We start from the raw sequence: 12,426 nt of genomic DNA on the forward strand, positions 1-12,426 counted from the left end.
GACTGTACTTTATTGGTCCCAGAGGGAAATTAGACATCTCTAAGAAAAGAATGATTACATGTATTAAAATTATTTGCAATTCTTAAAAAATATTAAAAATGATTAATAATTATTAAAAGGTATAAAAAATTATCAAACAAATATTAGACATCTCTAATAAAAGAAAGTGGAAGAAAAAATAGAAGTACATAATAAAAAAACATGCATAGAATCTTAATAGAAATAAAAATGGTCAGTAGGGTTAAATTCTAATACCAACAGCTCCCAAAGGGCAAAAATACATATGGAGAACTTCAAAATGTTTACAGCTTAACAGTTAAATTACATCCCTTGTCAGATACAGAGCAAAATCCCCCACTAAAACAGCAAAGACCTGCCAAGCAAGACAAGATCTCTCATTAGGGCAAGCAACAAGGTAGCTAATGCTTCAATTACAGCTCCAAGCTTCCACTCCAAATAATCAATGTTCATAAGTCTTTCTCTTCGCCATTTCGTTAGCGACTAGCTAGGTGAGATTGTTGTCTGTGTTGCTAGGGGCCAGAAGTCTATGCACAAACAATCAGGTTTATAGGGTGAATTAGCAGCTCTACATTAGCTTCAGCATTTAAGACCATTTATTGGTAAAACTGTAAACGATCAGCAGAGCGTTATTTTACTGTAAAGTATGTTTCATTTTACCTAAAAATCAAATTCTGCTGTGGAGCCGCAACAGGGCAGTAAAAGAGCCTCATGTTACCAATCCTGAAATTTGAACAGTAAACATGTCTTGGCTGATCGACTGCGTTTGGGGGTAAGAGTCATCATGTACATTTGATTTTTTGCCAATATATATACCTACAAGATACTACTGAACCAATTGTTACTCACCCTTTACTCTGGTAACACTATACTGGCTATGCTGGAAAAGTGAAAGAGTTACTCTACTCTGTCTCTTCTATGACCATTCTCTCCCGGAACACCTGTTCTCCTTTGAACAGACACTCATGAATCCTTTTCCATGCCTCGAACTCTGAGCGCCACAGATCTGTGTTGGAGCGGATGAGCTGAGCTGCTTTGCTTTTCTTCCTTGTGAATATACTCCAACTTTCTTTGCTAATGGAAAAAAGATCTACAAGAATGGCTACAGCATTTCCTCCAAGAAAAATATATGTGTTTAGTTTTAAAAAGTCCAACTGTTCCACAACTACAGCTCCATCAACGAAGGCATCAAAACTTTTGAATATCGCCCTGAAATAACTTATCACTTTCATACAGCCAAGTCTCATATTACCCTGACTCAGCTGTGGTGCAGCGTGATGATGACTAGCTGCCAGCTTTAGACAATCTACAATGTACTGCCTGTGCTTCATGAAGTCGTTGATGTTGTTGTTGACTAGTTTCACATAATGTTTATTGACTACAAAATCTACGAAAGCTGTGACCAAGTAGAAAATTCCACTGAAGATCCCCAACAAACCCCCCATCCGTTTGAGGGTCAGAAAGATTGCAGCAGGGAAAATAGTCAGGCCTGTGAAGAATGAGAGGATGGACAAGATACCCCCTAAAATGCCAAAAAAACTACCTATTATAGTCAAAACACTGTACCCATCCTTTATCTTATCCAGCCCAACTGCATTGTTCTCTAGACTTGACAGAAGCTGAGACATTTTAGAATAATGTTGACTGTACGTCTTAGCGAACTCCTGATCATTCACCAAGAATGTCAGCCGGAATGACTCTTCCATTCTGAAAGAAAGGAAATAAAGTTATGAACCACCGCCATATAAAATCAAAACTATCCAACAGGACCAGCACTTCACAAATACTTGTAGAGAGGTGCTCTTACCCAGTTTTGGACAGTAACTCAGTAAATGTAATTGGTTTCTGTACTTTAGTATTTTTCCTGCATCTGTACTGAAGTTTCTCCGTTCTGGGTGATTTTTCCTTTCACTCCACTACATTTCAGAGTCTAATATCCGACTTTTTCCTCCGCTACATTTTGAGAAATCTTTCTGTGTGTATAAAAACGTAACATGTCAAAACGAAAGAAGCGCAAAGCCAGAGCACCAATCAGGGCCCAGCGGTCACTTTGTTTAGAGCTGGTTTTGACCTGTTGGTCATACCGACCCAGTGCAGCACGCGGTTCAACGTCAGCGCAGCAGCGTAAAACTTTGGGAGAGTCTGTTCAACATAAATGATGAACTAACCTAACTTTGTGTAAATAGAGCACAATATAGAAATATGTCCACATATGCAGTCGAGACTGATGCGGCTTTTTTCTGAATTTCTACAAACACCATTTCATTTTATAGTAAATGAGTTTGGGCTGGTTTATGTTTATGAACAGACGCCTACAGATCAACATAGTAAAGGAGCTCATCTGTGATCCTGAGTTTAAAGCCAGTTTTTATTCAACTTAAACTTGGAACTAAGTTGTAAATAAATCTGAAACTGAAACTTTGCTTGTGTGTAAAAAGTGATTTCAGAGCCACTCGGTTCTCCCTGATGGAAACTGTTTACCTTCAGTGTTTTGTGCTTCTGATCATTTTAATAGACGTCAGTGTCACTAATTAATGACGTTCTATTAAAAGACTGGTTTACCAAGAGAGACGCTGGAGGACTTTCACCTGAAATGAGTTCATGAAGCCAGTCTGGTTATAAAAATGATAACAGGACATCAGAGCCAGAATTCCTCTTTTAGTACTTTTACTTTATACTTAAGTACATTTGAAGGGAAATACTTTAGTACTTTTACTCAAGTGGAGGTCTAAAGGGAGGAACTTCTACTTTTACTGGAGGAATATTTTACCTTGGGTGTCTCGACTTTAACTCAGGTTCGTCCACCACTGTTCTTACCTGATTCTGCTCAGCTGGCTCAAATCAGATACGTTTTCCATGGACAGGCTTGTACTCAAACTGAGCTGTGAGGGGTCGCTGTGTTTACACAAAAAATCAGAAAGCTTAGCTCACACTTTGAAATATTCTATTGGACGAAAAAAAAATCTTTGTATTGATTTGTATTGATTATACTTACTCCTGATTGCTTGTAACTTGTGATTTGTCCTTGGTTCTGTATGAGAGAAAATAGAAACGAATAGAAAAATGTACTTTCTGAAGAGTGATTGTGCAGCTCAAGCAATTCCCCAAGATAACTATGGAGTTTATCTGTGGTTGCTATGGTATTTCTGGTGATTGTTATGGCAATCCATTTATGGCATTTGGCTGACGCTCTTATCCAGAGCGACTTACAATTTGATCATTTTACACAGGGAGGCCAAGGTGGTGTTAGGAGTCTTGCCCAAGGACTCTTATTGATACAGTGTAGGGTGTTTGCCCAGGTGGGGATTGAACCCCAGTCTACAGCGTAGAAGGCAGAGGTGTTACCCACTACACTAACCAACCACCATTCTAGCAGGTATCCAGGTAATTGCTAGAATGCTGCTATAAAAATGTTGCTTAAAGTGGTTCCTATAGTCCCTTAGGTGGTTGCTAAGGTGTTAAATGATTGCTAGAATGTTGCTAGGTGGTTGCTCTGTGGTTCTAGATGGTTGCTATAGTATCTTAGGTGCTTGAATAGGTGTTAAATGACTGCTAGAATGATGCTAGATGGTTGCGATGGTGTGCCAGGTGGTTGCCTGGGTGTTGTTAAGTGATTGCTAAAGTGTTGCTAGGTGGTTGCTATGGTGTGCCAGGTGTCTGCTTTGGTTTTGCTAGGTGGTTGCTATGTGGTCCCAGGTGGTTGCTAGGGTGTTCCTGGGCAGTTAATCTAGTGTTTTTAGACAGTAGTTAGTGTATTGCCTAGGTGAATGTTGCTAGGTAGTTACTAAGGTATCCCAGGTGGTTACTAGGGTTGTTGCTAGATTGTGGCCAGGCAGAGATTCCTAGAAGTTTCTAGGGTGCCAGTAGCTGTTTGCTATGTTGTCCCAGGTAGTTGGTAGGTTGTTGCTTGGTGGTTGCCATGTTATATTATGCCAGGAGGTTACTAGGGTGTTGCCAGTGTACTTCTATCATGGTGACTTAAGGGGAGTGTACGAACTATTGGCCTTAACATTTTTCCATTATGCTCATTGAATCAACTATTATGCCGTAACTGTGCATCCAATCAAAAAGCTGATATTACGGAATGAGTTTGGCATAGCAATAATAATAAGAAGACTAAGAATCAATAACTGATAACAATAATCTGTCATTAGTTATCTAAATTTAAACATTGTCTCTTTTAAGTGATTTTACTATTTTATTCTTACTACAAATCATAATAACTGTATGTGATTTAACTTGATTAGTCACTCACATCATTTCCTTGCATATCCACTTTATGATGCAGACATATTTGGTTAACTGATGGACCAGAAGTTCCACCTTGTCAAGTTCTGGCAAGAAGAAAACTCCATCATCACTCTTGAAGTGGATGAGGAGTGGGGAAGCAATTTTGGCTGAGACCACCGATCGTACAGCATCGGCGTTCTTCCCCCTTAGTGGGAAGCTCTTGTCCATGAACACAAATGGCGAGGTGACTGCTAGCTTTTCTACTGTGTCCAGGAAGGGTTTAACTTCCTTCAGCCCCTTCCGAGTGTCCATCAGAACTTCCCCCAGCTCTTTCTTCAGTTTCTTGATTTTGAAACAAGTGAAGAGTTTGTCTGCTTTAATTTTGATGTCTCTCATCTTCTCTATCTCTGACTCCCTCTGACGGGTCCATGCTGGTTCAATGCCACAAAAGTCTTTGACTGTTTCGATGTAGGTGAAGGTGTCAGAGATGTACTCTTCTGCTCGTTCCTGAGGTTGTTGTCTACATCATAAAGAGAGGTCAGTGAGGGAGATTCTTTTAATAGCCCTGTAAACAGATCTTTGCGATGTTATTATTCCATCAATGTCTGCAACAAACTGTGATGTTAACATACTAGGAAAATTAATTAAGCAAAAAAATGCATATAAAAGTGTATAATCTGTGTATAATAAACATGTATGATGCATATAATACAAAGTTATGGCACATTATGTTTTATTATTTTTTCACAATATGTAAAATTAAACTGACGGCATCTGCATCATCAACTCTTGACTCTTCAATTCATTACTTCCACTGTAAAACAGTGTAAAAACAGTGTAAAAAATCAGTAAATTGGCTGTTAGTAGGGCTGGGCGAAAACAATAATGATAATTATTGCGAATAACTTTTTTCCTCAATAGTGCGATAATCCATCCATCCATCCATTTTCTAAGCCTCTTCTCCGTCAGGGTTGCGGGGGGATGCTGGAGCCCATCCCAGCAGTTTTCAGGCGGAAGGCAGGATACACCCTGGACAGGTTGCCAGTCCATCGCAGGGCAGACAGACAGACACAGACAGTCACTCACACCTAGGGGCAATTTAGCATGTCCAGTTGGCCTGACTGCATGTCTTTGGACTGTGGGAGGAAACCGGAGAACCCGGAGGAAACCCATGCAGACACGGGGAGAACATGCAAACTCCACACAGAGAGGACCCTGGCCGCCCGGCCGGGGAATCGAACCCAGGCCCTCCTCGCTGTGAGGCGATAGCGCTACCCACCACGCCACCGTGCCGCCCTAGTGCAATAATTATATATGATATATTTAACTGAAATTGCTGATCCGAACAACCAATGATTTATAAAGGCAAATCATGAAAATGATCAGGGGTGCCCAAACTTTTGCATACCACTGTATGTAAAACACGTTTTTTTGTCCGAGGTTCCTCAGTTTGGCAACTTTTTTTAAGGCAGCATAGATGTATTCTAGCCTTCTTAAAATACTGGTAAAAAGAAGCAGAAGCCATCCAAAGTTTGAGGTAGGTATGTAATGCAAAATATTTAGGACAGCGTCATTGTTTACATGCAAAGATTTTTGGCAATCTGATTAAATACGTTCTGATTAGATTTAGACTCAGGTGTTTCTTCTCACTCTACTCAACAATCTGATGGAAAATCTCTGTTTACATGCTCGCTACCATCACTCACTAATTCCATCTAAAATTACACACTTGCTTAGAGAACTGCTTAGTGTAGACGGTATCCTGGCAACCAGCGTCACGTGAGTCCAGTCAGAGTGAGATGAGCAGCAGTGAGCAGTGCTTGTGTTTTTAATTGCTTTAAAATGACGTCAGACTCAGGAAAACGTCCCTCACATGTCCTTATTAGAGAAGGCCGAGAGGAAGACGTCGCGTTCCGAGACACATAAGCTGGACATCCGTCCCACCGCCGTCTCTTAAAGATCAGAGCATGAACTTCGTGTCCTCTGCAGACCAGTTTCTGCTCCGCTGTGTTGAACGGTATAAACTCTCACGATGACACGACGCGCATGCAGACCAGACTTCAACTTTCCGATAGGGAATGTAATCGGATACAGACGTTTACATGGATCTTAAAAAATTGAAAATGTGTTTTACTTTGTGAATTTAAGTTTTTTTATTGTAATTGTATCTGTATTTAAAATATGATACATTCCAAATATGCAACGCAACATGTCACATAATTACCGCTGTGCTACATCACCCATCCTTTTATCAGGATTGAAGATGCCAATTGATTTATTCATGAGTTTGGATGTATAGCTGTACTTGCCCAGGCATGACAGTATCAGACTGAACAGCTAGTCTCGTCCCCATTGAAACTTTTTTTAGATTAGATTAAGTGACCCTTATTAGTCCCACAATGGGGAAATTTCACATTCGTATTGTGACCCATCCGTGCAATGAAACACCCCATACACACCGGTGAAGACACACACCAGGGGGCAGTGAGCACACTAACCCGGAGCGGAGGGCAGTCCTATCCACAGCGCCCGGGGAGCAGTTGGGGGTTAGGTGTCTTGCTCAAGGGCACGTCAGTATAGTCGGTAAAATGCAAATAAAAGCTGAAAGCATGGATCTATAAATCATCTTCAATATGTATTTGAACAAAAACTGTACAAAGACAGGTTATGAAGTGTAACTTTCAACTTTCAATCTGAAAATGATGCCTGCACTTTTTCAGGGACACTGAAATGATGACACAAATACTCTGCGGCCTGGCCGTGTAATCAGAGAGCGTTTTGTAGCTACTCGTTTCTGTAGTGATCACTATCAAAGATGAGTGAGCTAAATGTTTTCAGTGGCCTTTCAGTCCACAGCATATTATACGCATAGGAAGTTAGGTAAATGTACAGGAAGTTAGCTAAAAGAATGGTAGCGCAGATGCAGAAGTGCTGGCTGTGGAGTCTTCACAAGCAGAAGTCGTGGGTGTTGTGTGCTTTGCTCATGCCAGCCTTGGTGTTTCCTGCTCATTATGAATGCTGTGTATGGACGGGTCTACGTTATAAAAAAAATAAGTCAACCTACATTTTTAAGGCAACCTTACATCACAGCAGTGAAGCACTCCTTCATATTCTTCATAACTTTCATATTTCATAGGCTACATTTAAAAGGGAGGTTTCATATGAGAGCTGTCTGCTTTCCAGTCAAATAGATTAAGATGAAGTGACCCTTATTAGTTCCACAGCGGGAAATTTCCCCTCCGAGTTTAACCCATCCAAAACACCACGTATACACTAGGGGGCAGTAAGAACACTTGGAGCACACTGGAGTGGTGGGCAGCACCCAGGAAGCAGTTGGGGATTGGGTGTCTTGCTCAAGGACACATCAGTCACATACTGTTGGCTCTTGGGATCGAACTGGTGACGTTCTGGTCACAGGGCCAGTTCCCTAACTTCCAGCCCATGACTGCCCCAAAGGACAAAGCCTCCTCATCTGGGAATCAAACCCCAGTCTACCGCATGACAGGCGGAGATACTGACCACTATACTAACGAGGACAATGGTAGATGTTATTTTAAGCCCTTATAATAAAAGAAGCCATTTTTTTTCTACTGAAAGTCGACCCGTTTTTCCCCAAATCTGGGCTCTAAACTATAAACAGACGGCGTCTCTTCAGTGATCTGCTCTGGAAACATCACTTTTAGAAAATAACACAAAGAGCGTCGGAGATTTTTGGCTTTCAGCAGTGAATTGTGAGCATATAGCGATATGTGTCATCATAAAACACATTTTCTGTTAATTTGAGGGGAGCTTTTACGAATAAATAAACAAAATAAAATAAAATTTGCATTTATTTCATGCAATTACTAAAAAAATTGGCTTATGATTTTGTCACTTAAAGTAAAATGGACAAACCAAAATACACCCATGAGCATAAGAGGTTAAGTGACTGTAAATAACAAAATCACATTAAAACATTTTTATCATGGTTAAGTAGTAATTCATGCACTAAAGACATACGGGCTCCAAGTGAGAGACTTGAGTTTGCATATTTAAAATGTAGAGTTTGCGCTCACTGGGAAGGCGGGTGTGTAGAAGAGTCACTCTGCAGCAGGCTGGATGATTCCTCAGGCTGCTGAAGCTGCTGTTCCAGCATACGAACTTGCCATTTGACTGACCTGAGGAAGAACACAAAGACAATGGTGAAGAATTTGGATGCTGCAGAAACTTGATTCTTCACGTTCAGCTTCTTTTATTATAAGGGTTTAAAATGACATCACCGTCTATTAGACTGGAGAGAAGAGCTACAGCCTCACACGACGCCCAGCTTCTGAATGGAGCTTATGGAATATGAACGTTATGAAGAACAGGACGAAGAGCGGTTTGGAGCCACCGGTGGTCTCGAGGGTTAAAAAGGTTACAGAAACCAATAATGTGGTGGGTCCACCAGACCACTGAGCAACAAACACATCAGCACGACACAAGGCTTATGGCATGATGATGTAAATGTCATACAGCAGGATTCAAGCTAAGTGCTACTACAACATCACTGTAATCCCGCATTTAGTTTTAACTCAGATGAATGAAGTCAGTATATTGCACGACGGTTTGAAGTTAAGGGAACGTTTTTGCCGATTTTGTGAACTCAGATTGCATTTTTGAGTTGAAATACTTTCTTGCTATTAGTTTAGTCTGTTGCTATGGCAACTTTGAAACCCTCACCTTCAAAAAATGCCCACATTTCTGTTGGTTTTAATTGTTTCTCTCTCATTAAAGTTGCTGAACAAATGTGTGAAACTGACCATACAAAAGCTGTGAAATACAGTCACATGTTTGTTTTCTTAGTATGGTCTTGTTAGATAAAACATATATTTCTTTCCCATTGGCTCCTGGATCCATCTATTTGCATATTGAGCGTTTCTTTCACTTGCTTCACTCACCGTCATTGAGCTTTCATTCCACCCAGGCTGCCTTTGTTTTTTATATATATCGCTTTTGATGGAAGAAAAGCTCGTATCACCAAAATGATAACTTTACAGGAGGAGGAAAAAACCTACTTTACTCTTAATGTAAGTCAATGGAACCAGACGTCTTTCCAAGTCATTTTGGGCCATTTATTTTGGTCAGTTTATCATGAAATTCACACACAATGTAAAGAGTCACAGGCGTTTTTAAATTATGACAAAAACTGAAAAACAACAAAAATGGAGATACGAGGTTTTGTTCCAACAGCAGCCATATGCTATCCTCAACTGCCTGACATTGTGTTGTTGGCTAAGAGTGAAGATTACTGCCGATGAGTGGGCATTTCTGTTGGCCAGTGGCCACGTTTACAGTAAAGGTTAACCCTTCGGTGTTTGGCAAAGTGGTCAAGATCAGTTCATTGGAAAAAAGTTCTCAATTGCCCAATGAAACATAGTTAAGTTGCTCATAAATCTCAAGATATTAAATGAACATATGTAGAATTTACGAGTTGCACTAACGTTTATGTTAGCCCAGCAGAAATGATAGTTATTCTAACTCAAGTTTTCATTCCACATTGCTTGTAAATACAACTTACAGGCTTACAGTGATGCCACTCAATCTACCAACCTGGCTCGGGCGTCCATTGGTATCGAAGCTATTGGACACCCTGGCAAGTTCTTCTTGGTTTAATTCTTCACCAGGTCTTAGTCTTGAGCCGCAGATTCTCTCTGGAGTAGAACAGAAGTTTCCTTTTATCTTCACATTACAGACTTTCATCAAACCTTACTGCATTCAATGTAAACAGACTGCACACTTACTAGTCCAGCACAGCTAATTGAACTGTCTGCAGTATCCAGCCCACATAAAGACAGACCGAGTCGGTAAATAAACGTATTACTGTTTGATTTTCTTTCTATTAAACTGTTTTTCCACCATCAACATCAACTCACACACACACACACACACACACACGGATTCTTGCCACTTAGTGTTGCAGACAACAGTCGATTGCGCTTGAAACAGAGAAACCACACAGGAAACCGTCTGTGCCAGAGACAAATCATAAACAACTAGAAGAGAATTGCTAGAGAATTCTCTCATACAGCACGGTGAGGAGAGAGTGTCTCACAGCAGGATTCCTTCAGTTCTTTACTTAATTAGTAAACAAACATTATGATGGCTCAGCTGAAATCTCCCTTACGTCTTCTTATAGTGGAGAAGACTGACTTTGGACATGAAGCAATAATTGGCTGAAAGATCAGATACACATAAATTTACCCCTAAACCCAAATATTGTCGATCAGACAGGACAAAGTTGGCTTCTTCAGTTTTGCGCTGAAGCTACGAGACTAATGTAGCTAGTCAAGAAGACCAAGATACCCTGAGCAGGTGCGGTGCCTGGGTGGGTGCCGGGAAAACTAGAATGCCCTGAAAAATCTTCCATTTGACTCTATTAAACCTGTTTTTGGTTTATTCATCACCACATCATGGTGCCAACCCAGGCCTATCGCTCACTTATATTCTTGGTAACACATTCCATCACACCTCAGATAAAGGTATAACTGTCGTTGGGTCAGTGGCCCTCTTGTCGCTCTGGTGGGACCCTCAAGGGACCATCTCAGTACCTTTAAATCAGGGAACATAACTGAACCATAATCCACTGAAATCATATTTTCTAAGCTGTACTGACTCCACACAACCTGCCTCTCCTCCAGGCTTTTTATTTTATTGTTATAGTTTAAGAAAAGGTAAAGTTATGAAAAATATGTATTTTCCACCAGGGAAAATGCATTTAAAGGTCACAACTGGACCTTAAAACCACTGCTGTACCTTTGAGGGAACATTTACACTGTTTGTACATTGATGAACAAAAAATGTGCCTGCATTGCATCTTCATTATTATATTATTATAACGGCTCACTGACTGTATTGCATTAAAATAAAGACTTTTATTGTATATATGAACTGCAATCACACACATACATATAGACCCTGCTCCATCTCTGCTTTCTCATGATGGGTTGGTTTAACTCCACATCGGTTTGAATCAGTTTCAACCAAACAGGTTGTCGACGTTTGGCTCAGCCTATCAAAACGCAGTCTTGTGGTTTATGTGACAAAATAAAATGCTTCAGTAGCTCATCTGCCGTTATTAGTAGCAGCTCGAGCTGTAAGAACAGTAGAGGTCATTATGTTTGGATGCTAAATTCCCTCGTTTCTTCTGGGTCATCATTAAAACACGGTCGTACCAATAGTGAACTGAATCACAGTTTGCTTTAAGCTGGACCCACGTTTTTTGTGAACCACAGTTCATTTGTTTTTGTACACCTACCAATTTGATTGGTCCACACAAAAGAAAACAGGTGTAAAGTCCTAACAAAACACAGGTGAAAGCAATACTTGTGTCCTAAAATACGAAACCCCAATACTGAATCTCCTCCACACTTAGCATGTAGCTAGACAATGGGCCAAACCCGGGTTAGGGTTAGGGTTAGGTTTGATAGGTTAAGCACCTCCTTCATGTTTAGGTTTGATATGTTAAGCACCTCCTTCATGTTTAGGTTTGATAGGTTAAGCACCGCCTTCATGTTTAGGTTTGATAGGTTAAGCACCGCCTTCATGTTTAGGTTTGATAGGTTAAGCACCTCCTTCATGTTTAGGTTTGATAGGTTAAGCACCTCCTTCATGTTTAGGTTTGATAGGTTAAGCACCTCCTTCATGTTTAGGTTTGATAGGTTAAGCACCTCCTTCATGTTTAGCACCCCTGTATAAAAAATTCTGGGGCCACCCCTGAACTCGAGTAAACAGCTGTTTACATGATTGTTTTGTTCATTTAAAGAGAAAAACGTTATCCAACACAATTTCCAACACCATGCCAAGCAGGCATTTCATAATCTACCACAGTATTTGATGGTTTTAGACGGTGGGTAAACATCGGCGAACTGCAGAATGACAGTTCAGAGTCAGTGAAAGTGCTGAACCTTTTCGATAAATTTTATAGGTGTTATTTCTGATGGTGACTCTAACAAGCTGCCCATGCAACTGGACAAATCACCCAAAAAATTTTGAAAGTAAGTGCATTAAATAAACTGTGCTGTTTAATTCAACATAATTCATAAATATACGTACACTAAAAAAGTGATTTCATGCATCGACCTCTCTTGTGATCAGCAAAGCTGCTTGCCCGAAACTTGCGGTGCATTTTGTTGACATTTTGTACTTCATAAGGTCCCA

General features: G+C 40.4%; 1 protein-coding gene across 1 annotated transcript; it reads right to left on the minus strand.

Moving 5' to 3' along the window:
- Positions 1 to 172: 172 nt before the first annotated feature.
- Positions 173 to 10,177, minus strand: LOC108436658. The gene is made up of 7 exons (XM_017713279.2): positions 10,011 to 10,177; positions 9,820 to 9,920; positions 8,304 to 8,405; positions 4,274 to 4,768; positions 3,014 to 3,049; positions 2,836 to 2,913; positions 173 to 1,725 (listed from the first exon to the last, which is right to left on the minus strand). Exons 2-7 carry the CDS (start codon positions 9,834 to 9,836, stop codon positions 921 to 923), a joined length of 1,533 nt encoding a protein of 510 aa, XP_017568768.1. The 5' UTR covers positions 9,837 to 9,920; positions 10,011 to 10,177; the 3' UTR covers positions 173 to 920.
- Positions 10,178 to 12,426: the final 2,249 nt, after the last annotated feature.

This window comes from Pygocentrus nattereri, chromosome 14 (assembly GCF_015220715.1).
Source record: "Pygocentrus nattereri isolate fPygNat1 chromosome 14, fPygNat1.pri, whole genome shotgun sequence".
Classification (NCBI taxonomy): Eukaryota; Metazoa; Chordata; class Actinopteri; order Characiformes; family Serrasalmidae; genus Pygocentrus; species Pygocentrus nattereri.